At 44.9% G+C, this 27,778-nt stretch overlaps 2 protein-coding genes and 1 pseudogene across 2 annotated transcripts in view; 2 read left to right on the forward strand and 1 right to left on the reverse strand.

Moving 5' to 3' along the window:
* The first annotated feature begins 2,056 nt into the window (after window positions 1-2,056).
* LOC144329795 (uncharacterized) lies at window positions 2,057-3,466 on the forward strand. The gene is made up of 3 exons (XM_077938828.1): window positions 2,057-2,115; window positions 2,301-2,810; window positions 3,232-3,466. Exons 1-3 carry the CDS (start codon window positions 2,057-2,059, stop codon window positions 3,464-3,466), a joined length of 804 nt encoding a protein of 267 aa, XP_077794954.1.
* Window positions 3,467-3,573: 107 nt separating this feature from the next.
* The window catches only part of KCNK13 (potassium two pore domain channel subfamily K member 13), a 124,283-nt gene continuing 100,078 nt past the window's right edge, over window positions 3,574-27,778 (forward strand). The window contains 1 exon segment of the mRNA NM_001261646.1: window positions 3,574-4,321. Coding sequence (NP_001248575.1) covers window positions 3,988-4,321 — 334 coding nt within the window. The 5' untranslated portion in view covers window positions 3,574-3,987.
* Window positions 4,411-24,379, reverse strand: LOC144329703 (uncharacterized; annotated as a pseudogene).

Raw genomic sequence — 27,778 nt, forward strand, 5'->3', positions numbered from 1 at the left:
AAAAAACTCCTAAAGGAATCAACAAAACATGTACAACTGATGAAATGTAGCAAGGCTGAAGAATTCAAGTACTTTTGCAACAATCGTGTATTTTATGGACTACAGCAAACAACTGAAAAGTAAAATTTTGAAATTCCATTTACAATAACATTAAAAGAACATAAAATACTTTAGAATGAATTTACAAGAGATGTGCAAGCTCTCCAATATGAAAACTTGGTTAAGAAACCCTAAATAAATAGAGGAATATACCTCTTTCATGAATTGTCAAGATGTTCTTTCCAAAATCCAGCACAATCCCAGAAATCAAGATCCCACAGCTTTTTTGATGAAATTAAGCTGATTCTATGATTTTTTAGTGGAAGTGTAAAAGTTTTATAACATTCAAAGAATCTTGAAAAAGGAGAGCAAAGTTAGAGGACTCAATTATAGTCCCACTAAAGACCTACCATAGAGTTATAAGTAATGTAAATCCTGTGGTATTAGCATAAGGGTGGGCAAATAATGAACAAACTAAATTCCTGAAACTCAGGCATATTTATCTTTTCAACAAATAGCATTGGAATAACTGGAAATCCACCTGGACAAAATGACCTTTGACTCTTCCCTCATACCACAGGGAAACAAATGGATCATAGACCCAAATATAAAAGTGTGGGGAGACAGAAAACCTATGCAACCTTGAAGGAGGTAATGATTTCTCAAAGGGCACCAAACATACAGAAAACATATTTAAGAAAATAAATGAGAAAATAAATAGGCAAATCAGAGGTAGAAATATTTGCAAGATATGTATCTGAGAAAGGACTGGTATCCCGCATATATAAAGGATCTCTATAACTCAGTAACAGAGAAACTAATTTTATAAGTGGGCAAAATATTTCAACAGAAAATTCACAAGAGAAGGTACACAAGTGGCCAGCAAGCACATTAGGGAAATGCAAATTAAAACCACAGTGAGATATCGCTACATCCACCAGTATTTTTAGACATCAGGGAAATGTAAATTAAAACCACAGCAAGATATTGCTACATCCACCAGTAGTTTTAAAATTAAAATGACTGATACTGCCAAATGTTGACAAAGATACGGAGCATCCAGAACTATTGTACACTGTCAGTACAGCTGCTTTGGGAAAATGTCGGGCAGTTTCTCATAAAACGAAATACATATGTACCCTCTGACCCAGCAATTCCACTCCTAGGTCTTTACGTAAGAAATATGAAAACATATGTCTACATAGGTGTACAAGAATGTTCCTAACAGTTTTATTTATGATGACCAAAATTTTATAACAGTTCTCCTTTCTATCAATAGAAGGAGAAAGAATAAAACTATGGTATATCCAAACAATGAAAAACTAGCAATAAAGAGGAAGGAATTACTAAGATATATAACATGGGTAAATCTCAAAAACATGTTTTCCACAAGAGAGTACATACCGGCATGATTCCATTTATATGGAGATTTAGAGAAAAAAAAAAAAACTGAGTTCTATAAAAGCGAAAGTAATCGATGGCAGAAAAATTCTGAACAGTGGTTTCCTCTGGAGGAATGTGGGTGGGGAGTTACAGGGAAGGGACTTCGGGGAACTCTGACCTGTTGATGATGTTTGGTTGGTGGGTTGGATAGGTGATTTGCAGAGGTGTACGCATTTGTCAGAACGCACCTAATGATACACTTAAGATTTATGCATTTCACTGTATGTAAATTTTATCCGAAAAGGAAAAAAATTCTGTAAGTAAATATTGAACCCTACGTAGTGATATGCAGGCAGAAGTACTGGGGATGAGGGCGGAAGTGTACCAAGCTCTGCAACTTACTCTGAAATGCATCCAAACCCGATGGGTTGATGGATGGACAGAGGGACGGATAGGTATCTAATAAATCAAGTATAGTAACATGTTAATTGTAGAATCTAGGTGGTAGGTATACGGGTGTTCACTGTAAAGTTCTTTCAACTTTTAGAATGTTTGAAAGTTTTCATAATAAAATGAATTTAAAAGGTAATTGCGGTACTCACCCTGGGTGTATACACAGGCACCTATTCTCGCGATGCCCCTAAAGCTCTTGCCCCTCAGAAGGCTAGATGAAAGAGGGGCATTGGGGAGTGAGTAACAGAGCCGAGAGGACTGCTAACAGCACCAGGGTTTCTGATGAAAATGCACTCACCAGAGCTGTGTTTCATTATTCGAAATCATACGGTTTTACTCAACAGGGCTCCTAGCCCTTCTGTCTCTGCTCCTGGTGCGTAAGGGTGGTGTGTGGGGCTCTGAGTCTGGGACTGCTCTCTCGGAAGGTGGGAAGATGCCCACGTATCCATTCCTCTCCGCGTGCAGATTCGCTCCCACACGCCCGGGCGGGTGATTCCGGAGGGCCGCGCGGGGCTGTCTGCGCGGGCGGGGGCGGGATGTGTCTGGAGGAGGCAGAGCGCCCTCTCCCGGTCCCGGAGGGCCCACGCGGCCCGGTTGAGCGTCCCACCAGCCGGTTCTGCATTCACTCCCCAGATCTGCGCGCCCTGGTGGGAGCACTGCAGCCCCTGGTCGGCCTTCCAAACGCCAGGCGTCTACTGGCGGAGACCAGCGCAGGAGGCGGGCCCGCGCGCAAGGAGGCGGGCGACAGGGTGGAGTCGCCGCAGCTGGCAGCCGCACGGCTCCACCTGTTGCCGCGTCGAAGCGCGCCCGCCTGAGAAGGCAGAGCGCGGTGCGGACCTGTGCTCCCCGCGCCGGCCGGCAGGGCAGGGCCGCGGCTGCCAGGAGGCCCGGGAACAGTCCCGACGGAGCGGCGCGGAGAGGGCGCTCCCCGGAAGGTGAGATCTACAAGGCGGGGTTTCGGGGAGGGGGCCCTGGCGGTTTGCTGGAGAGCATGCTGATGGTGTGCGTGAGGTGGGGGATGCCTTCTGCGCGGACCCCGCGTCCAGGCAAAACTCTGGAACGCACTAAGCAGCCAAGCCCGGGTGGAAGAGATGGAACTCTCCAAGGTCAAGGTCTCCTGGCCGCGGGGCCCTTACAGCCCCCAGTCTTTGGCCTCCTCTCTGGAAGCGGGGCTGGCTCGCAGTGCGGGCTTGGTCCGGGCGGAGCCCACTAGTAGGCGCAGAGGACGCCCCCGCGCAGGATCCAGAGACCAAGGGTGCTCTGGCATGGGCAAGGCGAGGCCGGCTGCCCGGGGGAGATGCCCCTAACTTCCTTCGCTCCCTGTTCCAACCTCCCTTTCTGGTCTCCTCTCTCCAGCCTGTCCGCGCAACGGATGCGCAGCGTTGGGGCCCGGCGGGAGGTCGGAGCCCGCGGACGCCGCTCAGTACAACCCCTCTCTCCTTGCGCCCACCCTGGACCCGCTCCATCCCTAAGCCCCAGCAGCCGATTCGGTGACTCGGGAGGCCACAGGCTCAGCGCGACACCACGACCACAACTAGGACGCACCACCGTCGGTCTACCTGGGGAGGCACCTACAAAGCCAGCAGACTGACGCCCGCGTCTTAGCCGTCGGTGGCCTGAGAAGCGATAGTCAAAGGAACCAGGACCCAGTGGCTCTGCTTACCCGCCGACCTCCGGACCCCCTCGACCTTCTCTTCGGCGGAAACTCGACTTCGCTCGAGCTTGCCCTGAAGACGCGCCACGCCCCCTCCCCTACCTAAGCCAGACAGGGAGCAGGGATGGAAACGGCGTCCGCAACCCAGCGCCAAGCAGACGTGGACTCTGCGCCCGCTCCCCGGGACCTTCGGCGTTAAGGAGAACCCCGAAGAGAGCGGGGGGAGTGGAGGGGAACGGCGGCGACAAAGCGGATTTGAAACTAGGCGTCAAGGAGGACGTGGGGAGCTGGCGCCGCAGGAGCTACCGAGGCGGCGGCCGGGGGAGCCTCGCGGCCTGCGGGAGCTCCCGGCGGTCATGGGCGAGTCGGCGGTGGGGCGCCTGGGAGCCGGCTGAGCGCCGGGGCCCTTATTTCCCGGGGGAGGGCGAGACTCCGCTGGCGCCCCTGGGGGCCCGGCCATGGCCGGTCGAGGTTTCAGCTGGGGCCCGGGCCACCTGAACGAGGACAACGCGCGCTTTCTGCTGCTGGCCGCGCTCATCGTGCTCTACCTGCTGGGCGGCGCCGCCGTCTTCTCCGCGCTGGAGCTGGCGCACGAGCGCCAGGCCAAGCAGCGCTGGGAGGAGCGCCTGGCCAACTTCAGCCGCGGCCACAACCTGAGCCGCGACGAGCTGCGCGGCTTCCTCCGCCACTACGAGGAGGCCACTCGGGCCGGCATCCGCGTGGACAACGTCCGCCCGCGTTGGGACTTCACCGGCGCCTTCTACTTCGTGGGCACCGTCGTGTCCACCATAGGTAAGTGTGCTGGCCGGACTCGCTGACAACCTCCGGGCGGCCTCCACTTCCTCTCGGGGGGAGGGGGCAGGACCGACCCTCTCAGCCTTTCATTCATCCATCTGGGCACCCAGCCCGACTGCACTGACATGAGCTGTAGCCTGATCAACAGTTGGTATTGCCTCCCCGCTGCTCTAATGTGGTCCAGGCACCGGCAGCTTCAGCGTCACCTGGCAGCTTGTTAGAAATGCGGTCTCAGTCCCCTCTGCAGACCTGCTGAGTCAGAATCTGCCTGTTAACAAAGTCCCCAAAGGATTGGAATGATCCTTAAGTTGGAGACGCTCTGCTCTGGGAGATTTTCAGTCTCATGAAGGAGACAGGGCTTGAGTTCATGGGGAGGAAAGCTTTTACAGATAGGGACAGGAAACTGAACATTTACTGAGTCAGTTAGAGGGGAAGTGCAGGTTTTAAAACATTCTGCCCTCGACTTCACACCGAGAAAAAATCAGAACACCAGACTGGAAGTGAGGAAGCCAAAGTGCCAATGACGGTTCAAAGGATGGAAAATTTCCCACCAGGAAGAACCAGGGAAGTGACCTTTGGCCTGAATCAGTTCGTGTTAGGCATAACTTGGGTTTGGGAACTGAAAGCGCGTTGCACCCTGGAGCAGGAGAGAGTCGCACTCAGGGGTCCCATGAGCTGGTTGGAGCGGTGGAAGGAAGACTAGGAAGGTCTGCTGACTAATGGGATGGAGGTGGGGGTAGGACCTTCACTGACAGACTGAGGAGCTGGAACTTATCTAGAGGCACCTGGGAGCCATTGAGAAGTTTTTAGCAAAGATGTAGCACAGCTACAATCAGTTGTGTTTATTTCCCAGCAGAAGGAAAATGATTTGGGGGAGTCTTTGCACCACACCCCTAAAGATTGTTCATCCTTGAAGAATAATCAAGTGATTAATGGGGGTTGGGGAAGATGCTGTAGAAATAAATTCTGAGGGAGGCAAAAAGAGACCTGGAGCAGGGGAGGGAGCTTGGAAAAGTTAGATGGAGAGGCAGTGGCCTCCAAGCTGCAAAAAAGGCTGGCAGCTGCAAACAGCCCAGGGTGCATGTGCTGAGCGCTCTGTAGCTACTGCCCCTGTGCGCTCTAGAAGAGCTCGCTGGTGAGGTGGGGAGAGAAGTTGAACCTCCTTGAGGCTCCCACACATGGCTGTGCTACATAGACATTCTGCCAGGAGAAGCAGCACAAAAGACAAAAGAGATTGGCTTCAGGTTAGATTCATCAAGAAAGACTTCCCAGGGCTAGTCCGGGAATTCAGGGCTTCAGCTGATGCATAGCAGGCGAGGCAGAGGACCAGCATGATGAGGGACACACAGGTTGTATCTGAAGTGCCTGGTTCCCAGCCCCCATCCCATCCCAGATGGCGCTGCCCATCAGCAGGCCATGATAGCACCACCATAACTAGGTATCAGGCAGGAAAACTCTCAGCAGACCAGAACGGGCCCAAGATTGGTGGAGGAGGAATAACATCCCCATGCTTCTCCCCCCGAGCCCGCATTCTCTGCTGGACTCTAAGCAGACAAAAGCCCAAAAGCCCCTCCTCACATCACCTCCCACGTCTCAGAAGACAGTTCCAGAATCTCCGCATAGGCAAGACTTGGGATGAACAAACTGATTAGGAGGTATCATTTTGGAAGTGACCTTGACTCTACTGTGTTTGCATAGCAAGTACAGGATTTTTTTAGATTGGATGGTTACTTGGGATGGTTTTGATGGGAGATTTGAGGGCTGACTCTTCCCCACCACCATCAAAAACCATCTCTTTGTGCTCCCAGTGGGCACAGAGGCAGGAAGGAGCAGAGCATGTGTGTGGACAGGTGCATCCATGTAGCAGGAACTGAGAGTGGCATGGGTAGGCGGCCATCTAGGAACATGGGCTTTGGTGATACGAATATGACAATGTGGCATGGAGGAGTGGAAAGAAACCTGGACAAAGAGTCTGGAGTGGGAGCTTTTCATCGTGCCTTTGTATCTTGGGCAAGCCTCTTAACTATTCCGAGCCCCATCCTTTTCTCATCTGAGGCATCTACAGAGTGCCCACCTTGGTATCTGACACATCAGCTATTTGGTGAATATTAGTCCTGCCTGCCCCTGCTCCCTCCCTCCACCTAAGCCTGCCCCTGGCACAGGGTTCTTGTGAGGGACAATACGTTTATGTAAGTGCATGCGTGTTAAAAGGTAAAAAACGTTATGTAAGTGTGGGCTGATTTTTATTTCTCATTTGTAGCATTTCCTTTTAAATTGTTTCACTAATTGTTGTAATAACAGCACTGGCTAACCTTTATCAGGCCCATTTTAGGCACATACTGTATGATTATTACGTGAATGTGCAATGCAGCTCATTGCTGTGTTACATTCACACTTCATTTCAGCCAACACAACTCCACGAGGTAGACATAGCAATCCTCCGTTATAGATGAAAAAACTGAAGGTTCAGGTTTTTTGTAAAATAAAATATAAAGAAGAAAAAATCAAGTTATATGCAGTCATATCATCCAAATTAACCATTGTTAATGTTTTGGTCCATTTTCTTCTAGTCTCCTTTTTCCTCTGCATATACTCATACACATATGCATTTTTAAAAATTAGAATTATATTCTATAAACCACTTATATCTTGCATTTTTATGGTAACATTACATGATGGTGTTTTTCTTCTAAAAATTAATTCCACCATGCTTTATTCTGCAAAGACTTTGAGGTAGCAGACAAAGTATACAGTAAAATAATTATAAAATATAAATAAAACTTCAGAACGAGGGAGAAGAAGAACAGAAATATGGAATGCAAGCAGAGCTATGAAGTTGCTAGAAAGGAACTTTGTCTTAGTTTGGGTTCCCTCAGAAGCAGACCTTGAGCCAAGAATTTGAGTGCCAGCAGTTTATTGGGAGGAGCAAGGGATACACGTAGGTGCAAGAGAAAGTGAATCAAGGAAGGAAAGTAAGTTAATCCAGGGTATGCTGGTAAGTCAGGCGCCATAGTGGGCAACTGGTACCTAATCCCAAGTGGAAGCTTGGAAGCAATGCAAAGTTCCTGACCCAGATATCCCACGCAAGAAAGCTGGGATATTTACACACCTACACCTGTCAGGAATTGGTTATAAAGCTGTCTGGGGAGGATGAGGAAGGAGCACAGGGATGTAAGTTCCAGGTACTTCCGGCCTTATTTTCTTCTGTGGACAGTGCAAGGGTAGCCTTCAGGCAAAGACAGGCTCTGCTGTTGGAAATCAGGCCAGTATGCCAGGAAATGATAACAAGATCCCAAGGAATGGTGGGGAATCCCATGGAAGGGAGAGAACCAGCAGTGACTGTTCAAGCTTCGGATGTGGTTTCAGGCTTCATGGCAGACAGTCATGACCCATGTTAGAATTCTTAGTATCAGAAAGGAGGAAACATAAACCTTTCCCAGTACCTAATTCTCCTTTTTTTTTTGACACAGAGTCTTGCTGTCACCCAGGCTGGAGTGTAGTGGCACAAATTGGTTCATTGTAACCCCTGCCCTCTCGGTTCAAGTGATTCCTCTGCCTCAGCCTCCCAAGTCGCTGGGATTACAGGTGTGCACCACCATACCCGGCTAACCTCTTTTTTTTTAAATAGAGATGGGCTTTGACGTGTTGGCCAGGCTGGCCTCAAACTCTTGACCTCAAGTGATCCTCCTGCCTCAGCCTCCCAAATGCTGGGATTACAGGTGTGAGCCACTTTTTTTTTTAGGGAGTCTCACTCTGTTGCCCAGGCTGGAGTGCAGTGGCATGAGCTTGGCTCACTGCAACTTCCATGCCTCCCAGGTTCAAAGTATTCTCCTGCCTTGGCCTCCCAAGTAGCTGGGATTACAGGCACAAGCCATCATGCCCAGCTAATTTTTATATTTTTAGTAGAGATAGGGCTTCACCATGTTGGCCAGGCTGGTCTTGAAATTCTGGCCTGAAGTGATCCACCCACCTCAGCCTCCCAAAGTGCTGAGATTACAGGCGTGAGCCACCACGCCTGGCCCCAGTACCTAATTCTCAAAAGTGTTTTCTCCTCGGGATTATATATAGGAGACATTGTATAGGATAACAGATGATATTCACAAATAATATTTTCCTGGAAAATGCAATTGAGGATTTCATGTCACTGTTACCTAATTGAGACCTTTGACTTGAAAGTCAAAGCTTAGAGTGGAAAACAGTTTGCCAGTTTCCCTAAAGGTTAAACCTAGAACTACTTTATGACCCAGCAATTCAATTTCTAGGTATATTTCCCCCCCAAAAAAATCAACAGTAGAGATTCAAACAGATATTTGTGTACCAGTGTTCATAGCAACATTATTCACAATATCCAAACAACCCAAGTGTCCATCGACAGATGAATGAATAAACCAAATGTGGGCTACATACAATGGAATATGATTCAGCCAAAAAAAAGGAATGAAATTGGCCAGGCACAGTGGCTTATGCCTGTAATCCCAACACTTTGGGAGACCAAGGCAGATGGATCACAAGGTCAGGAGTTCGAGACCAGCCTGGCCAATATGGTGAAACCTTGTCTCTACTCAAAGTATAAAAGTTAGCCAGGTGTGGTGGTTCGCGCCTGTAGTCCCAGCTACTCTGGAGGCTGAGGCAGGAGAATCGCTGGAACCCGGAAGGCGGAGGGTGCAGTGAGCCGAGATCACTCCACTGCACTCCAGCCTGGGTGACAGAGCAAGACTCCATCTCAAAAAAAAAAAAAAAAGGAATGAAATATTGATATATGCTATAACATAGGTGGACCTTGAAAATAATTATGCTTAGTAAAATAAGCCAGACACAGAAGGACAACTATCATATGATTCCACTTATATGAGGTATCTAGAATAGGCAAATTCATAGAGATAAATTAAAATAGAGGTTACTGGGGCTGAGGGAAGGCCAGAAGCGGGAGTTATTGTTTAATGGGTGCTTTCAGTTTGGGATGCTGAAAACATTTTGGGTATAGACAGTGGTGATGGTTATACAACATTGCAAATATATTTAATGCTATTGAATCGTACACTTTTAAATGGTTAAAATGACAAATATGTTAAGTATATTTGACTGGAGTAAAGAAAACCTCAGGGCAGAGTATTAAAACACAATTCAGAAATGTTGATTCTGAAAAAGGCTAGAGATCATACATGAAACGGGAATACATTTAAAGTACTCAGAGAAGTAAAATAACAATTTGTCTGGTAAATGATCTTCTGTGAATATCTTTTCTCTGAAACCAGCTTTTGTTAGGAATTTGTCCCCATATTTGCTGGTGTGTCTATAGCTAGCCTCTGTCCCCAAAGGGTTTGCGGTACTCTGCATTTGACAGAGTCAGGGGAGGCTTAGGGTTTGCTGCAGTAACAAGCTACTCCCAAAATCTCAGTAGCTTAATGTAATAAAAGTGTACTTCGTACCCACACCAAGTTCACTATGGGCGCTGGTGATGCCACAGGGCGGTCGTCTCTGTGTTGCCCCAGCGCTTCAGGCCTCTTCCGTCTCTTGGCTCCTCTTCCTCAGCACATGCTTCCAGGATTGCTCTGGAAGGGGAAGAAAGGGCTGAAGAGTCGACTACCAATGATCAAATGGCTGCCACCACCTGGAAGTAGCACAGGTCCCCTCCACTCCCATGTCATTGGCCAGATCAATTCACAGAACCACCACACCCTACTTCAAGGGGTCAGGGAAACATTACCCCAGTCCCTTCGTGGCAAGCTGCAGAAGAAATGTTTCTTCCAGTCTAAAAAGGATGCATTGGGCCTGGCGCGGTGGCTCATGCCTGTAATCCCAGCACTTTGGGAGGGAGAGGTGGGTGGATTGCTTGAGGCCAGGAGTTCGAAACCAGCCTGGCCAACATGACGAAACCTGATCTCTACAAAAAAATAGAAAAAATTAGCCAGGTGTGGTGATGCAGGCCTGTAGTCCCAGCTACTTGGCAGGCTGAGGTGGGAGGATTGCTTGAGCCCAGGAGGTTGAGGTTGAGGCTGAGGCTGCAATGAGCCATGATTGTGCCACTGCACTCCAGCCTGGGCAATAGGGCAAGACCCTGTCTCAAACAGAAAAAAAAAAAGAAAAGAAAAGAAATGCAGAGTCTCAGGTCAACCCCAGACCAACAAAATCAAAGTCTATGCTTTAATAAGACATCCAGGTGAGTCCTGGGCACATTGAAGTTTGAGAAATCTAGAGTCTAGAGGGGGTCGTTCGTGCTGTGATGTTGCTGACTAGGACAAGCCCTCCCATGCTTTAGAACACAGACAAACCAGTGGCCAGGCAGGTATGGTGAGGAGGTGAGCTCACCTGCTGTCTTATGACCTCCTCGCCAGCTGGAAGTCAAGTGCGCTGAGGGCAGGTTCATTACACACCATCCAGATGCAGGGATGCGCCGGGCTCAGGCTGAGAAGATGACTCGGTTCATGAGGACCTGAGATGCTCAGATGGAGAGGCTCAGCCCTGCCTCATATGTGACTAGATTCTCAACAACAGTTTTTATTCTTTTTTTTTTTTTTTTTTTTTTTTTTGAGACAGAGTTTCACTGTGTCACCCAGGCTGGAGTGCAATGGCGTGATCTTGGCTCACTGCAACCTCTGCCTCCCAGATCCAGGCGATTCTCCTGCCTCAGCCTCCTGAGTAGCTGGGATTACAGGCGCCTGCCACCACATCCAGCTAATTTTTGTATTTCTAGTAGAGATGGGGTTTCACCATGTTGATCAGGCTGGTCTCAAACTCCTGACCTCGTGATCTGCCCACCTCGGCCCCTCAAAGTGCTGGGATTATAGGAGTGAGCCACTGCACCCAGCCCTATTCATTTTTACTAAACAGAAATAATTATGCAGATGCCCTTTTCTGGCCAGGGGTGTGACCCATGATTGGCTCTGCATGGCTGTACTCTACAAGGCCCCCATGGGATTCTGGGGCTCAACTGGTAGGTGTGTGGTTGGCCCTGGTCAGTGTGTAAATCCATGTGGTGCCAAACTGAATATTGCTTTGGGAATCTTTTTTTTTCTTTTTTCTTTTCTCATGGGAACAAGGCTGGGGAAAGAGCTTTTGAAATCTAAGTATATCAAGTCCAAACAATAAAATATTGGAAATCACTATTTTATAGTACAAAGTTATAAACTGACATCAGAGAAGATGAAGCGTTCAGAAAGAATAAAAATATCCCCCAAATGCATTGATGATATACATTAATGGATGTTATGCATGAGTCCAGATTTAAATCATACATTGAGCACTTCACACATTACAAAGCATTTGTGCACAAACCTTACGGGATAGGCAGGGAAGTTATTACTAATTCCATTTTGCACGTAAGGAAACTGAGGTGCAGACAGCATAAATCTCTTGCTTAAGACCACACAACTATAAAGTGGCAGAGTTAGAATTAGAACCAAGTTTTGTTTTGTTCAGTGTCTAGTGATGAATATATATTAGTTTTGGAAGACTGGAAATATATGGGAAAGTATAAAACAAGTAGAAATCATCCATAATTCTACCAACAACAAACACTGTAAATAGGCTGGGGAATCATATTATACAAATTATATTGAACCTAAAGTGCTATTTTAAAAATCTAAGATGCATCATTATTTTACATACCATCAAGAAAGAAACACTGCCAATTAAATTCTGACATGCTACCTGTTGTGGGATGCATCTTGATTTCAGAGAGATTAAAATTTGGGGGAAAGGTGTATCTTAAAATCACTGAAATGTATTTTGTATCTCGTTACTTTCTATATAACCATTATAACATGAGCAGATTGTTGTAATTAGGCAAAAATGAATCTTCTTATAATTAATATCTCTTTGATTTCTATTAAAGTTGATTCAAAATGTTTATTAAAAATACTTATAGTTCATCTTCTCTGAATCAACTAATTCTCCCCTCATTTTTCTGCTGGGAGCAAGGGGGATGCCATGTTAATTAAAGTGTACCTGTGTGCTTTATAGTTTAAGGATTTCGACCCTGTATAAAGACTAAATGTGTCATATTTTTCATTCTTTGTTCTCTGTTCAATGTCTATAATTTCTTATTTATTACTTAGATAGAGAAATGTTTTTCATTTCAATTCAGTTTTCGTATTTCAGTCCTTTCCTTGTGCTTTCTCCCATTGTCTTCGTGCTTCAATCTTTGTCCATCCAGATTCCATAAGAATGCAAGCTTTTGTTTGGTATTTTTTTTGCAACTACTCTCCGTTTCCAGTTACAGCAGTGACTTTTAGAGCACTTTAATGTATTGTTTCATGCGAATAGTGGCAGGTGCATTTTGGAATTGCAGCTGAGGAGCAATGTGTGGTCATGGGGAATGAGGAGACAGGAAGGGTAGCTGGTGAGAGCTTACCTCCACTCGAGGTAGGGTGAGAGGGCCATACCTCTTCCAGCTTCTAAAATTTCATGGGGAAGCTCAGATCATCCATTCTGAGAATCCTGAATTTGTTCAATTATTTGTTTCCTGCTGGGAACGTTTCAGTATCTGGAAGTTAGAGCTGTGTTGCAGGACATAGCCCTCACTCTCCATTGCCCAGCATTTAGTATTCACATATGCTCATCTTAGCCTGTTGCATTAGAAATTCTTGTTTATATTATAAAATAGAATGGCTTCCTTTTCTTTTATCCTAAATTCCATCCAGTTCTCTCTTTCCCTCTGTCCCTTTGTCTATGAAGGAGAGATGGGTTTGGTTTGAGTGTTAACCCAAATAATCCTTGGGCTCCTTGGGGTCCTGTCCAAGAAGCTGTCTTCTTTTGAAAGAAGCACGGTGTGTTAGCCAAAAGTAATGAAAAATAAATTTGATTTCTGCTTGTATCTTAAAAGAACCTTAAAGAGTCTCCAATTTATAACGTAAAGGAAACTTCTTCCTTTTCTCCTCTCCCAGGCTCTCATATCTATCTCAAAGGAGTTCTGGAACCTCTTAAGCCTAAACTCCTCACCAAGTTTCTCCCAACCATCAGCCCTGTCTTTCTGTCCCTCCTGGTCCCATCTCCCCACATCTCTCCCTGGTCCCTGTTATCAGGATTGACTTCACGTCTGCAACATCATTTAGCTTTCTCTCAGCATATTTCCTGGACTCCCCATAGTAAAGGACAGTCCTGGCAGTTTACCAGCAAGTAACAGTCTTTTCCCCTTAGAAGGAAGGAGAGAATTGGGAGGCCAAGGTGGGCAGCTCACGAGGTTAGGAGATCAAGACCATCCTGGCCAACATGGTAAAACCCTGTCTCTACTAAAAATACAAAAAATTAGCTGGGCGTGGTGGTGCACGCCTGTAGTCCCAGCGACTCGGGAGGCTGAGGCAGGAGAATCACTTGAACCTGGAAGGTTGCAGTGACCCAAGATCGCACCACCACACTCCAGCCTGGGTGACAGAGTGAGAATCTGTCTCAAAAAAAAAAAAAAAAAAAGAAAGAAGAGTAGGGGAAGATGGTGATCACTAGGACATTAATGACTTTACACCTGGGGAACATCTCAGCCATTCGAGGAGGACATTTCTGCGTTCAGACCCAGAAGCACGGGGTCCTGCTGAGGACAGTGGGAGAATCACCTCATCAGGAGGCACCTCTGTCATAACACGGCCCTCCCTTCATCCTCCGGCCTTCTGCCTCTTTCGGTTCAGCTCATGTGAATTGCCAGATATTTTACCAGGACCTTCAGCACACCTACTGCATCTTCCTTTGGCCAGAGAGCCATCTTTATAAGCTTAATTAGGTGCTCAGGGGTTTATTTTTCCCATTCTCTAATCAGCTGTCCTGTGTCTCTCAACTGATCACCTCTCCTTGAAAGGGAAACACTGTAATCCGTGAACTCAGGGGTCAGAGGGTGAATGTAAATGAGTGTAACACGTGGTAGGACATTAGGGAGCAGTAGGGCCTTGTACCCTGGAGAGAGCAGCCCCAACACAGGCATTCAGATTCTCACTTTGAAACAGCATTGTGCTGGCCAGACAGGTCTGAGGGGTTGAGTCCCTCAGTTGAAGCTTTGATGATCACGAGCTCTGGGCTTCCTTATCTTTGGGAGGGAGAAGGACAGGGAGCGCATAGCATCGCTCTTGAGTGTAGCAGAGCTTGCTTTTTATAGTTCACTTAAAGGACGCTTTTTCACAGAGAGTGAACCTTGCATGCACTTATTTCTAAAAGAAACTAAGGGCGGTTACACTCACTTAAACTCTTCTAATTTCTGCGACTACACACAGTTATTGAAATCTATAAGTATGTGTGGACTATTAGCTTTTTCACATTATTTCCTATACACTTTCTCAAGAATTCCACGTGTTTATATGAATGCAGAATGGTTTAACTATCCTCAAATAGTTGGACTTGGGGGTTATATGTGATTTTTTTTTTTTTTACTATTGCATATAATAAAGGTATGAAATTTTGGATTTCACACACACAATGTTAAATACAATGCACATCTTTGTGTACGTTTAGTTGTAACAACAACCCCATAAGGTCGGTACTATTAATATTCTCATGTTGCCGACAAGGATCCCGAGGCTCCGAGAGCTTCTGTGCTCCCTCTGAAGCCACCCAGCTGGAAGCAGTGTGGCATCTCCCTTCAAACCTTACACTCTGAACCATCACTTCTTTACCTTTTCTTCCTTTGGGGTCCGTGTTGTGGGAAGAATCGCCAGTTAAAGTGACCGTGTATGGTCTCTTTTATTTTATAGTGTGGTGGCCCTTAGGTGACCTGGGATAGTCTAAGAAGACAGAAGTGGTCTGGTTAGCAGAAGCCCAGCGGAGGCTGATGATGTGTGTGCTACCACGGGTGTGAGATTTGGGTAGCGTGCTGCCTACCGCCCAGGAGTCCATGTAAACAGAGACTTCTGCCTCCCACCGGCAGTCGGCAGTCGTCTCAAAGCTGCAACCTCTTTCCCATCACCATGAGGACGGGTGCCCGCCCCCAGGACTTTCACCTCCAGTTCAGACATATTTGATCCCAGAAATCACTTCCTGACTTTGCCTGTTAGCTCTTGTCATGTTGGCACCAAGGTTCTCTTTGTCTTGGGTCTTCCCTCCTTTTTTTTTTTTTTTTTTTTTTTTTTTTGAGACGGAGTCTCGCTCTGTCGCCCAGGCTGGAGTGCAGTGGCCGGATCTCAGCTCACTGCAAGCTCCGCCTCCCGGGTTTACGCCATTCTCCTGCCTCAGCCTCCTGAGTAGCTGGGACTACAGGTGCCCGCCACCTCGCCCGGCTAGTTTTTTCGTATTTTTGTAGCAGAGACGGGGTTTCACCGTGTTAGCCAGGATGGTCTCGATCTCTTGACCTCGTGATCCGCCCGTCCCGGCCTCCCAAAGCGCTGGGATTACAGGCTTGAGCCACCGCGCCCGGCCTGGGTCTTCCCTCCTTTTAAGCAGCTGATGAAGATCACAAGGCATTAGCCCTGAAGATCAACCAGGACTATGGTTTTCAAACTGTGGTCCACGGAGCCATGGGATTCATGGTATTTTAAGGGCTGCTTCAAGGGCCAAGAGGACCCCGCAAGTTGTTGTGGGTTTTTTTTGTTTGTTTTGTTTTGTTTTGTTTTTCTGGAGAGTTTCACTCTGTCACCCAGGCTGGAGTACAGTGGCGTGATCGCGGCTCATTGCAACCTCTGCCTCCTGGGTTCAAGCAATTCTCTTGCCTCAGCCTCCGGAGTAGCTGGGATTACTGGCGCCGGCCACCACGCCCAGCTAATTTTTCTATTATTACAAAATAGGGATGGGATTTTACCATGTTGGCCAGGCTGGTCTCAAACTGCTGACCTCAGGTGATCCGCCCACCTCGGCCACCCAAACTGCTGGGATTACAGGTGTGAGCCACTTTTTTTGTTTTTTTTTGTGTGTGTGTGTGTGTGTGTTTTTTTTTTTTTTTTTTTTTTTTTTTTTTTTTTTTTTGGAGGGGGGACGGAGCCCAGGCTGTAGTGCAGTGGCTTGATTTCGGCTCACTACAACCTCCGCCTCCCCAGGTTCAAGCGATTCTTCCGCCTCAGCCTCCCGAGTAGCTGGAACTACAGGTGCGCACCACGACACCCGGCAAAGTTTTGTATTTTTGGTAGAAACGAGGTGTCACCATATTGGCCAGGCTGGTCTTGAACTCCTGACCTCGTGATCCGCCCGCCTCAGCCTCCCAAGGTGCGGGGATTACAGGCATGAGCCACCAGGCCTTGCCTCAAGTTTGTATTTATTTGATTGTTTCAGAGCAGAAGAACTTGATATATTTATATGTCTAAAATATTTATCCTGTTTAGCCACTTTTTGATTGGCTTAAATTTTTTGTATGTAGAAAAGATTTTTATAGAGCCAAATACACTCATTTTGAGCAGCAGCATTTTTTTCTATAGCTTTTCATAAATGCAGGTCCCCTCCATGGTTGAGATAAAGATTCTTATCCATTCTCTGTTCAGCTCTTTAACTCATCTCAAATGTTATTTTAAATGATTGCTTTTAAAAAGGTTTTGTGAGGCTGGGCGCGGTGGCTCACACCTGTAATCCCAGCACTTTGGGAGGCCGAGGCAGGCGGATCACGAGGTCAGGAGATCAAGACCATCCTGGCTAACACAGTGAAACCCCCTCTCTACTAAAAATACAAAAAAATTAGTTGGGCGTCGTGGCGGGCGCCTGTAGTCCCAGGTACTCGGGAGGTGGTGGGCGCCTGTAGTCCCAGCTACTTGGGAGGCTGAGGCAGGAGAATGGCATGAACCCGGGAGGTGGAGCTTGCAGTGAGCCGAGATCGTGCCACTGCACTCCAGCCTGGGCAACAGAGCGAGACTCTGTCTCAAAAAACAAAAAAAAGGTTTTGTGAGGTTGACTATATAGTGATGCTTTGACTTATTTCTAAAATTATTCTATAATGATTTGAGAATATGCATTTTGCAGATTTCTCCTTTTTATTTGTTGTTTCTATATATCCTGTTGTATCTATATATTTCAGTTGGTTTTTCTCTTATGTTACTGAATTTTGGACCTGGAGGAAACATTATCCACAACCACCCCCAAACAGAAAACACATCCAAAATGACATTTCATTGTATGTTTCTGGGCATATAAATTCAGTGCTATTGCTTTTATCACTTGCATAATTTTTATTACTATTTCATTATAATAGTATTACCTTTACCTCTAAATGCTTTATATGCTAATACCTATTTTTAAACTGAGATATGATTAAATTTCTGTATCATATTAGCAGACACTTGCAGATTTTAGACCATCTCTTTAGTTGTAATCTTTAGTAATTTTTGTTTTAAATTAACCTGTTAACACATTTTTATATTTTTTTAATTTTATATTTTTAAATTTTATTTTATCTTTGTAGGGAAATTTGATGTACTTAATATTTGGTTTCACTGGTATTATCCTCCATCCTATACTTGTCTTTTTTTTTTTTTTTTTTTTTTTTTTTTTTTTTGAGACGGAGTCTCGCTTTGTCGCCCAGGCTGGAGTGCAGTGGCCGGATCTCAGCTCACTGCAAGCTCCGCCTCCCGGGTTTACACCATTCTCCTGCCTCAGCCTCCCGAGTAGCTGGGACTACAGGCGCCCACCACCTCGCCCGGCTAGTTTTTTGTATTTTTAGTAGAAACGGGGTTTCACCATATTAGCCAGGATGGTCTCGATCTCCTGACCTCGTGATCCGCCCGTCTCGGCCTCCCAAAGTGCTGGGATTACAGGCTTGAGCCACCGCGCCCGGCCCCTATACTTGTCTTATCCTTTTAAGTCTGTTTTCAATTCTGTATTTTTATTGTGATGGCTTAGATGTTCTTTTTGTCATTTAAATATGATCAGAATGAAATCATATCTAAACTATCTCAGGATAAAAAACCATTTCTACCACTATTTTTTATGTTTATAAATAAAATTGAGACCTCGGTTTATTGGTGATACAGAATCTTTCAGCTTGGGGTTCAACCCATTTCCTACAACCTCCTTGCCTCCCAGGTCCTTGTTGTATCTTGTTCCCTGGAAATGCTTTTTTAAATGACGTTTTTACATCTTGGAATCTACCTTGTATCATCACATCTTTTAACTGAGAGCTTATGACCTCTTTAACCCCTCTAGTGATTTATGGACTTTTCTTTTTTTGAAACGGAGTCTGGCTCTGTCGCCCAGGCTGGAGTGCAGTGGCGCAATTTTGGCTCACTGCAACCTCCACCTCCCAGGTTCCAGCGATTCTCCTGCCTCAGCCTCCTGAGTAGCTGGGATTACAGGTGCGCACCACCACGCCCGGCTAATTTTTTTTTTTTTTTTTTTTTTTTTTTCCCGTAGAGATGGTTTTTCCCCGTGTTGCCCAGACTGGTCTTGAACTCTTGATCTCAGGGATCCACCTTGGCCTCCTAAAGTGCTGGGATTACAGGCATGAGCCTCTACGCCAGGCCTAGACTTCTCTTTTTGGTTCTCCCCATCTCTCTCTCTAGTTTTGTTCTTCTCATGCCTCTGGACCTTAAGGCTTTGGTTCATCATTCACTTAAACCCCATTTTCTCTCCTCAAGCTTTGCTTGTGCCTTCAAACAGAAAGTAAAGGCAAAATAATTAACCTTTGAGAGAATGACTTTTCCTGTGTGGTCTGAAAATGATGCCCCGTTTAACACTTAGTGGAGTTGGAGGAAAGAGGAAATAACAACCATATTTGTTACCTGTTTCTTCTGTGCTTTCTGTCTGGTGCTCTTCTTACTCCTAACTCTGCAGCCACTTTTATTGGTACTTAGGTCTCAAAGTAGTATTGTTCCTTTTGGTTGCCTGTAGTACTGCTTCTTCAAAATGACAGGCATATTGACTGCAGGTTGCATTCGGCTGCATGTAGTAGGAAATAGCAGTGATTTAAACAGACAGAAATTTATTTTTCTCATATAGCATAGAAGTTCAGAGGTCTGTGATCCAGGGCTGATATAATAGTCCCACAAGGCCACCAGAGTCCCAGAACCTTCTGTCTCTCTGTTCTGCCAGGTTTAGATGGTGGCTCTGTCTCTCTTTTGCTCATAAAACAGAAATTGTAAGCACTATCAAGACAGGAAGAGGGAAGGAAAGAGGTAAAAGGTATGTGCCAGCTGAAAAGAACTTTCTGGGAAAACTCCAACAACTCATTGGTGCAAACCATGTCAGATTGTCCCCCAATCCCCATCTGCACGCGAGCTCATTGCTATCTCAAATGCAGCTAGCGTTTCTTTGTTGAGGCAGAAGGAAGTCAATATTGTGTAGCAACAATATTGTGTAGACAACTAACAGTGTACCTCCTGGAAAAAGAAAATATTGTCTGAGCGTCTTTCTTTCTGGAATTATTTTGGAAGGTTCTCTGAGCAGTTAATGTCTTGATCAATTGTTTTTCTATTCTGGGGAATTTTTTTTTTTTTTTTTTTAGATGAAGTTTCTCTCTTGTTGCCCAGGCTGGAGTGCAATGGCACAATCTCTGCTCACTGCAGCCTCCGCCTCCCGGGTTCAAGCAATTTTCCTGCCTCAGCCTATTAAGTAGCTGGGATTACAGGCACCCACCACCACGCCCGGCTAATTTTTTGTATTTTTAGCATAGACAGGGTTTCGCCATGTTGGCCAGGCTGGTCTCGAACTCCTGGCCTCAGGTGATCTGCCTGCCTCGGCCTCACAAAGTGCTGGGATTATAGGTGTGAGCCACCATGCCTGGCCAGTCCTGGGAATTTTTCTTCAAATGTTTCCTTAATGATAGTTCAGAGAATCCCTGCATTTTTATCTTGTCCTACTTATTATTCTCAACTTGGGTATTCATGTTTTTAAAAGTCTACTAGGTACTTTTGCTTTGTTTTCACCTATTTGCTTACTTTGATATTATGGGTTTGATTCTCCATGTGTCTTCCAGCTCACTAATTCTTTTCTCCATTGTCTGATGGCCCTCCACTGACAGTGCTTTCAGCAGATACTATTTCAGCAGCCTACTGTGTGTCAGGCACTGGCCTGGCATTTCTCTTTGCTATTCTTCTGCTGCCGTCTTTTTCATTATCACGTGATAGTTATTGATAGTACCTTATTGTTATCTCTCTCTTCTCTCTTAACATAGATTTTCTTCATTAAATCTTGCTCACTTGTGGGGTTCCTCCCCTTTCAATTTCTCTACTTGTTTACTGTAAGCCATCCCATTCCCAACAGAATCATGAGCCCTTTTTTAGGGCTCAAAATCTAAAAACTGAACGTAGGCCACATTTATCATTTTCCTCAGTAAGGCCGGTCTTGTTCCTTCTAGCTCCTGATCCTTTTGGCTCCAGATGTTATATATTTAATATTTGGAATAGAGACATGCTATACTATTTCTCAACCTACCATATTTTGAGAGGACTTAGTTTCTTTAACAGACTGTGACCCAATAACAGCAGCTGTATAAAGAAATGTATAAAAGGGCCGGGCGCAGTGGCTCAAGCTTGTAATCCCAGCACTTTGGGAGGCCGAGGTGGGCGGATCACCTAAAGTCAGGAGTTCGAGACCAGCCTGGCCAACATGGCGAAACCTGACCTCCACTAAAAATATAAAAATCAGCCAGGCGTGGTGGCGCACGCCTATAATCCCAAATACTCGGGAGGCTGAGACAGGAGAATAGCTTGAACCCAGGAGGTGGAGGTTTCAGTGAGCCAAGGTCATGCCATCCAGGAGGCAGAGGTTTCAGTAAACCAAGATCATGCCATTGCACTCCAGCCTGCCTGACAGAGCAAGACACAGTCTCAAAAAAAAAAAAAAAAAAGAGAGAGAGAGAGAGAGGAAGGAAGGAGGGAAGGAAGGAAGGAAGGAGAAAGAAGGGAAAGAAAGAAAAAGAAAGAATAAAAGGCATGCTTTGAATACACAGCGATGTAGTTGTGTAGAAAGAAGGAAGGGAGGAAGAGAGAGGGAGAAAGAAAGAAATGAAAAGGAAAGAAAGAAGGAAGGAAGGAAAGAAAGAAAAGAAAGAGAGAGCAAGAAGGAGGAAGGAAGGGAGGGAGGAAGGGCGGGCAGGGCAAGGCATGCTTTGAATACCCAGGGATGTAGTGCTGAGTACTCAGCAACAGGTGAGCCGATTTCACAGGCTGATGGATGAAGACTGAGCTCCCGGAACTGATGAAGTAGCAATCATCACTCCTTCAATTAAGTAAGAACTTTTTTCCTGGAGGACATGGGGCCTAAGGGCTGTTTGAGAAGAGATCATGACCTGCTCATTCTTTCAACAATCCTATGAGTCAGAGAAAGTCAGGCTCAAAAGAGTGAGTAACTTTCCCAAGTCCACACAGCCGTTAAGGAAGCATATTGCTTAGGAATTTTGTTTGCCTTCAATGTTACAAAGCCCTGAAAAGTAGCGGAAGCACACAAAGTGTTACTCTATCCTGTAGAAGAGGTCTCCCCTACAGGTACTGCACGTAGGCAATTCACAGTTGCTGTGGGGACTGCACAAAGTCAACCAGGAGTCAAGCCTCTTCAGCTGGGTGGTATAACCCTAGTTCTCAGGTTCAACATGGCTGCTGGTGTGCTGGCCATCACATCGACATGCTAGGTAGTAGGATGGAGGAAAGGGAGAGGGAGGGGGTGTCCCTTCCCTTTTGAGGCACTGTCTTTGGTCAGTTTCTCTAAGAAACAGACTCTGGGCCAAGGATTTGGGAGGAAATGATTTATCAAGGAAGTGCTCCCAGAAAAAAACTAGTAGGAGTGTGAGGGAATTGAGGACGAGAAAAGGGAAAAGTCAAACAAGAGGTTATTTTATGGAGCATAAATTACACGTTAAAATTTGGCCCACCTGGAAGCAAAGGAACTGGGTTTTTATACTCCCACACCAGCCAATCATTGGCTGTGGCTGGTGGGGTAGCGGGGCCTACACCACCCAGGTCTCAGCTGTGTGCACTCACAAGTGTGAGCCATTAGCCGCAGAGCCTGCAACAACTGGGAGATGCACTCACAAGGCTCAAGGGGTTTCGAGGAATCTGGATGGGGCACAAATAGTGTCTACTATAAGGGGCTTGCCAGAAATTCCAGTTACTTCTCCTTATATTTCATTGACCAGAACTTTGTCACATGGCTGCAGGAATAGCTAAGAAATGAAGTCTTTATTCCAGCTAGTAATGTGTCAGAAAGCAGTGCCCAGGAACTCAGAAAGAAAAAGATCCTGGCTCCCGGAGCCCCTGAGAAGAGCTGAGCAGGCCCTGCCTGGGCCGTGTTTTCATGACACACACTTAATGAGTGAGGTCAAGGTCACACGTCCACCTCCGGTGTGAGCAGGGAGCAGGTGTGCTGGGAGGCACACAACTGAAAGTGGAGAAGGAAACAGGTCCCAAAGCAGAAGACTCTTCGTAGATGAGGGAGAGGAGGAGGAAGCGTTGTCCCTGGACACACACTAGTGACAGTAACTTGGTGGACAATGCTGTTGTCGTCAAAATGGGATACCAAAGTGAGGACGGCTGGAGGGATCCCGAGTTGAGTTTCGAAGGTATTGAATTTAGGGAGCCTTTGGGACCTTGGAATGGAGACATTCAATAAACAATTGAAGGCCAGGTGTGGTGGCTCACACCTGTAATCCCAGCACTTTGGGAGGCTGAGGCAGGCGGATCACCTGAGGTCAGGGGTTCGAGACCAGCCTGGCCAACATGGTGAAACTCCGTTTCTACTAAAAATACAAAAAAATTAGCCGGGCATGGTGGCGGGCACCTGTAATCCCAGCTACTTGGGAGGCTGAGGCAGGAGAATCGCTTGAACCCAGGAGGCACAGGTTGCAGTGAGCCGAAATCGCACCATCGCACTCCAGCCTGGGTGACAGAGTGAGACTCCATCCCAAATAAATAAATAAACAAACAATTGGGGAAAAAAAGAACTCTGAAGCTCAGGAGAGAGGTTAGGACTGGAGGTTCCAGATGTCAAAAAAAAAAAAAATGTTTTTATTGTTAGTGTCTTAGGAGGATGGGATCAGGAATACCAGGTTTTCAGACTTGCTTTTATGTTTGCAGCCATCATCCTTTTAACAACAGCAACAGTAATGAAACTCAGTATTGTTTTTTCTCTTTCTTCTTTGTATCCCCAGTCCCAGGGTTCCCGGTTAGGATACTCCTCACCCCAGACTGTCTGGCATCACCTGTTTTGGATTCCCCAGGGCTAAGAGAAAGCCCTAAATAGCTAAGCCGCCCATGTCCATTTCCGTAAAAAATGTCTGTGACCCTAGAGCAGGGTTTCTCCACTTCAACACAACTGGCATTTTGGACCAGAGTGTCCTCGGTTGTGGGGCAGTCCTGTCAATTGTAGGGTGCTTAGCACCACCCTTGATAGTGTGTCCTTAGTTGTGACAACCAAAACTCTCTCCAAATGCCCCCTGGGGGAGAATGACTGCCCTAAAGGGAACCAAAGGATGAGAATCTGCCAGAAGAAGAGTCTCTCTGGTTCTCTTCTTTCTGCGAGCCTTTCAGGCACTGCGAAGGGCTCAGTGCTGAGCACTGGGACCAAAGAGAGGACTAAGCCAAGTCCAGGTTTCAGAAATTGAAAATATGTAGTGATTTCCATTAGTTGGGAAGTTCTAGGCCAAAGGCAAAATTTGGAAACAGAAGATTTTGAGTGTGTGGTCCTCTCTCTCCAAACTTTAACTTCGATTATTAACTGCAAGGTGGGTTTTCTTTTAAAAAATACTTTTTCCATGAAAAATTCTTAATATGTATGCATTTGGATGCATTTTCAAATCATTCCAATGTATTTAAAGTAAAAAACCAGTCTCCCTTTGCCCCCCAATCCTACTCTCCAAGAAATAACCAACTCCAAGAGTTGGATGTGGATCTTTCCAGAATTGTTTTCTCATCCACAATCATGTAAGTCCAAGCACACACACGAGAGTTCCTTCACACATATATGTGGTTCTTTGTGTATTTTTTGCAAATCCATTTTTTATACCTGCTGATGGTTCTTTTTTAACAGCTTTATCAATGTATGATTCATATACCATAAAATTCATCTATTTAAGGTGTACGATTCCGTGGTTTTTAGCATATTTACAGAGTTTTGCAACCATCACCACCATCAACTTTAGGACATTTCAAGTTCTGAAAAACGAAACATCATACCCTTTAGCGTTTGCCCCCTGTTATGGTTCGAATATGGTTTATCCACACGATAACTCATGTTGAGGCTTGGTCCCCAGTGTGGCAGTGTTGGGAGGTGGTGCCTTGAAGGAAAGAATAGGACATTAAGATCCTTAATGTCTTTCTCTCGAGACTGGGTTCGTTCTCTCAGAAATGGATTAGTTCCAGTGAGAGTGGATTGTTACCAAGGGAGGTTGCCTCTCATATTTTGCCTGCTTTCCTTTCCATTTCCCCACCGTATTTTGATGCAACATGAAGCTCTCGCCAGAAGCCACTAGATTCAGTTGCTCAACCTTGAACTTCCCAGCCTGCAAAACCATGAGCTAAATAAACCTGTTTTCTTTTTCAAGACAGAGTCTCGCTTTGTTGCCCAACCTCGAGTGCAGTGGCATGATCTCAGCTCACTGCAACCTCTGCTTCCTGAGTTTAAGTGATTCTCCTGCTTCAGCCTCCCCAGTAGCTGGAACTGTAGGTGCGTGCCACTACACCCAGCTATTTTTTTTTTTTTTTAAGTAGAGACAGGGTTTTATCATAGTGGCCAGGCTGGTCTTGAACTCCTGACCTCAGATGATCTGCCTATGTCAGCCTCCCAAAGTGCTGGGATTACAGGCATGAGCCACTGTACCTGGCCTCCTCTTTTCTTTATTAATTATCTGGTCTCAGGTATTGTGTTATAGCAACACCTAGTGAACTAAGACACTCTCCCCTCCAGCCTTAGGCAACCAACAATCTACTTTCTATAGATCTGCCTATTCTGGACATTTCATATAAATGGAATCATACAACATGTGGTCTTTTGTGACTGACTTCTTTCACTTAGCATGTTTTCAGGTGAGCCATGTTGTAGCATGTATTAGTACTTCTCTCCTTTTTGTTGCCAGATAATATTCTGCTACATGGATGTACCACATTTTATTTATCAGTTAATCAGTTGATGGACATTTACATTGTTTCCACTTTTTAGCTACTATGAATAATACCATACAATGTCGAATAAGTTTATAAAAACGTATGTCTACAGAGCACAAGTTTTCTATGTGGACATATGTTTCATTTCTCTTGAGCATATAGGTTTGGAATTGCTAGGTCATGTAGTAACTCTATTCTTTATCTTTGGACAAACTTCCAAAATGGCTATAACACTGTATATTCCCGCCAACAGTGTACAAGGGTTCCAATTTCTCCACACCCTCTCCAGCACTTTTACTGTCTCTCTTTGGATGTGAAACAGTATCATATTGTGGTTTTGATTTGCATTTCTCTAATGACAAATGATACTGAGCATCTTTTTGTGTGTTTATTGACCATTTGTATACTATCTTAAAAGAAAGGTCTGTTCAGATTCTTTGCCTATCTTTTAATTGGGTTATTTGTCCTTTTATTGCTGAGTTATGAAAGTGCTTTATATATTCTAGATTCAAGTCCATTAACTGATATATGATTTGCAAAGATTTCTCCCCTTCCGTGGATTGTCTTTTCACTATCTTCTTGATGTTCTTTGAAGCACCAAAGCTTTAAATTTTGATAAAGTCCAATTTATTGGATAAAGTTCTATTTTTCCTTTTGTTGCTTATGCTTTTAGTGTCATATTATAAGAAACCATTACCTAATTTAAGGTCATGAAGATTTATACTTATGTTTTCTTCTAAGGGTTTTATATTTTTGCTCTTACATTCAGGTTGCTCATCCGTTTTGAGTTAATTTTTGTACATGGTGTGAAATATGGGTCTGCTGTGGTTTCAGTGTTTGTTTCCTCCAAAGCTCACATGGAAATTTAATTGCCATTCTAACAATATAAAGAGGTTTGACCTTTAAGAGGTGATTAGGTGATGAAGGCTCTGCCCACATGGATGGGATTAATTGTGTTATGAAAGGGCACGTTTGGCCTCCTTCTCTCTCTCCTTGCCCTTCCACTATGTCATGTATTCCGTCATGTGACGACAGCAAGAAGGCCCTTTCAAGCTGTCAGTGTCTTGATCTTAGACTTCCAAGCCTCAAAATTCTAAGAAGTAAATTTTTGTTCTTTGTAAGTTACCCAGTCTGTGGTATTTTGTTATAACACTGCAGAATGAACTAAGACAGGATCCAACTTAATTCTTTTGCATGTGGCTACTCAATTGTTCCAGCATCATTTATTGAAAAGACTATTCTTACCCCCATTTAATTTTTAGCATGCTTGACAAAAATCAATTAACCATAAACATGAAATTGATATCTGGACTCTCAATTCTATTCCATTGACCTGTCTGTCTGTCCTTATTCCAGTACCTCGATTACTGTGGCTTTGTAGTAAATTTTGAAATCAGGAAGTGTGAGTCCTCCAATGTTGTTGGTTTTTTTCCCCCCAAGATTGTTTTGACTATTCTGAGTCCCTTGAACTTCATTTGAATTTTAACATCAGTTTATCAATTACTGCAAAGAAGACTTACATTGAATTAATTTGGGGAATTTTGCCATCTTAACAATACTAAGTGTTCCAATCTATGAACATGGGATGTCTTTCCGTTTATTTTGATCCTTTAATTTCTTTAAACAATGTTTTATAGTTTTTTGGAGCATAAGTTTTGGACTTTTAAAAAAATTTCTTAAGTCATTCATTATTTTAATGCTATTGCAAATGAAATGGTTTTCCTGATTTTATTTTGAATTGTTTATTGCAAGTGTGTGGAAATGGAATTCGTTTTTGCATGTTGGTCTTTTATCCTGTGGCCTTGCTACATTAATGTATTAGTTCTAAAAATTTTCAGTTGGTTCCTTAGGATTTTCTATATATATGAATATGTCATCTATGTGTAGAGATAGTTTTAATTCTTTCTTTCCCATCTGGATTTCTTTTATTTCCCTTATTTCATGCTTGACTTAGAACCTCGACTGCAATGTTGAATAGAGATGATAAGAGTGGACCTCCTTATCTTATTCCTGATCTTGAGGGAAGTTTTCAGTGTTTCACTATTGAGTATGAAATTGGTTTTGTAGATGGCCTTTACCAGGTTGAGAAAGATCCCTTCTATTTCTGGTTTTTATCACAAAGAGCTGTTAGATTTTTGCCAAATTCTTTTTCCACATCTATTGAGATGATCATGTGGTTTTATTTTTTATGCTATTTATATAATGTTTTGCATTGATTTTTATTTTTTATTATTATTTATTTATTTATTTTGAGATGAAGTTTCATTCTGTCCCCCAGGCTGAAGTGCAGTGGCACAATTTTGGCTCACTGCAACCTCCGCCTCCCAAGTTCAAGCAATTCTTGTGCCTCAGCTCCTGGAGTACCTGGGATTACAGGCATGTACCACGATGCCCAGCTAATTTTTTGTATTTTTAGTAGAGATGGGGTTTTGCCATGTTGGCCAGGCTGGTCTTGAACTCCTGGCCTCAAGTGATCCACCCACCTTGGCCTCCCAAAGTGCTAAGATTACAGGTGTTGATTTTTGGATAT

This window comes from Macaca mulatta, chromosome 7 (assembly GCF_049350105.2).
Source record: "Macaca mulatta isolate MMU2019108-1 chromosome 7, T2T-MMU8v2.0, whole genome shotgun sequence".
In the NCBI taxonomy this organism is placed as follows: domain Eukaryota; kingdom Metazoa; phylum Chordata; class Mammalia; order Primates; family Cercopithecidae; genus Macaca; species Macaca mulatta.

What these genes read in the sequence shown, in the direction of transcription:
- LOC144329795 (XM_077938828.1), top strand. Translation starts at nt 2,057, where the DNA reads ATGCCCCTAAAGCTCTTGCCCCTCAGAAGGCTAGATGAAAGAGGGGCA. An exon ending in AGAGGGGCATTGGGGAGTGA is followed by an intron (nt 2,116 to 2,300) that starts GTAACAGAGCCG and finishes CTCTCTCGGAAG; the next exon opens with GTGGGAAGATGCCCACGTAT. An exon ending in GAGAGGGCGCTCCCCGGAAG is followed by an intron (nt 2,811 to 3,231) that starts GTGAGATCTACA and finishes TCCTCTCTCCAG; the next exon opens with CCTGTCCGCGCAACGGATGC.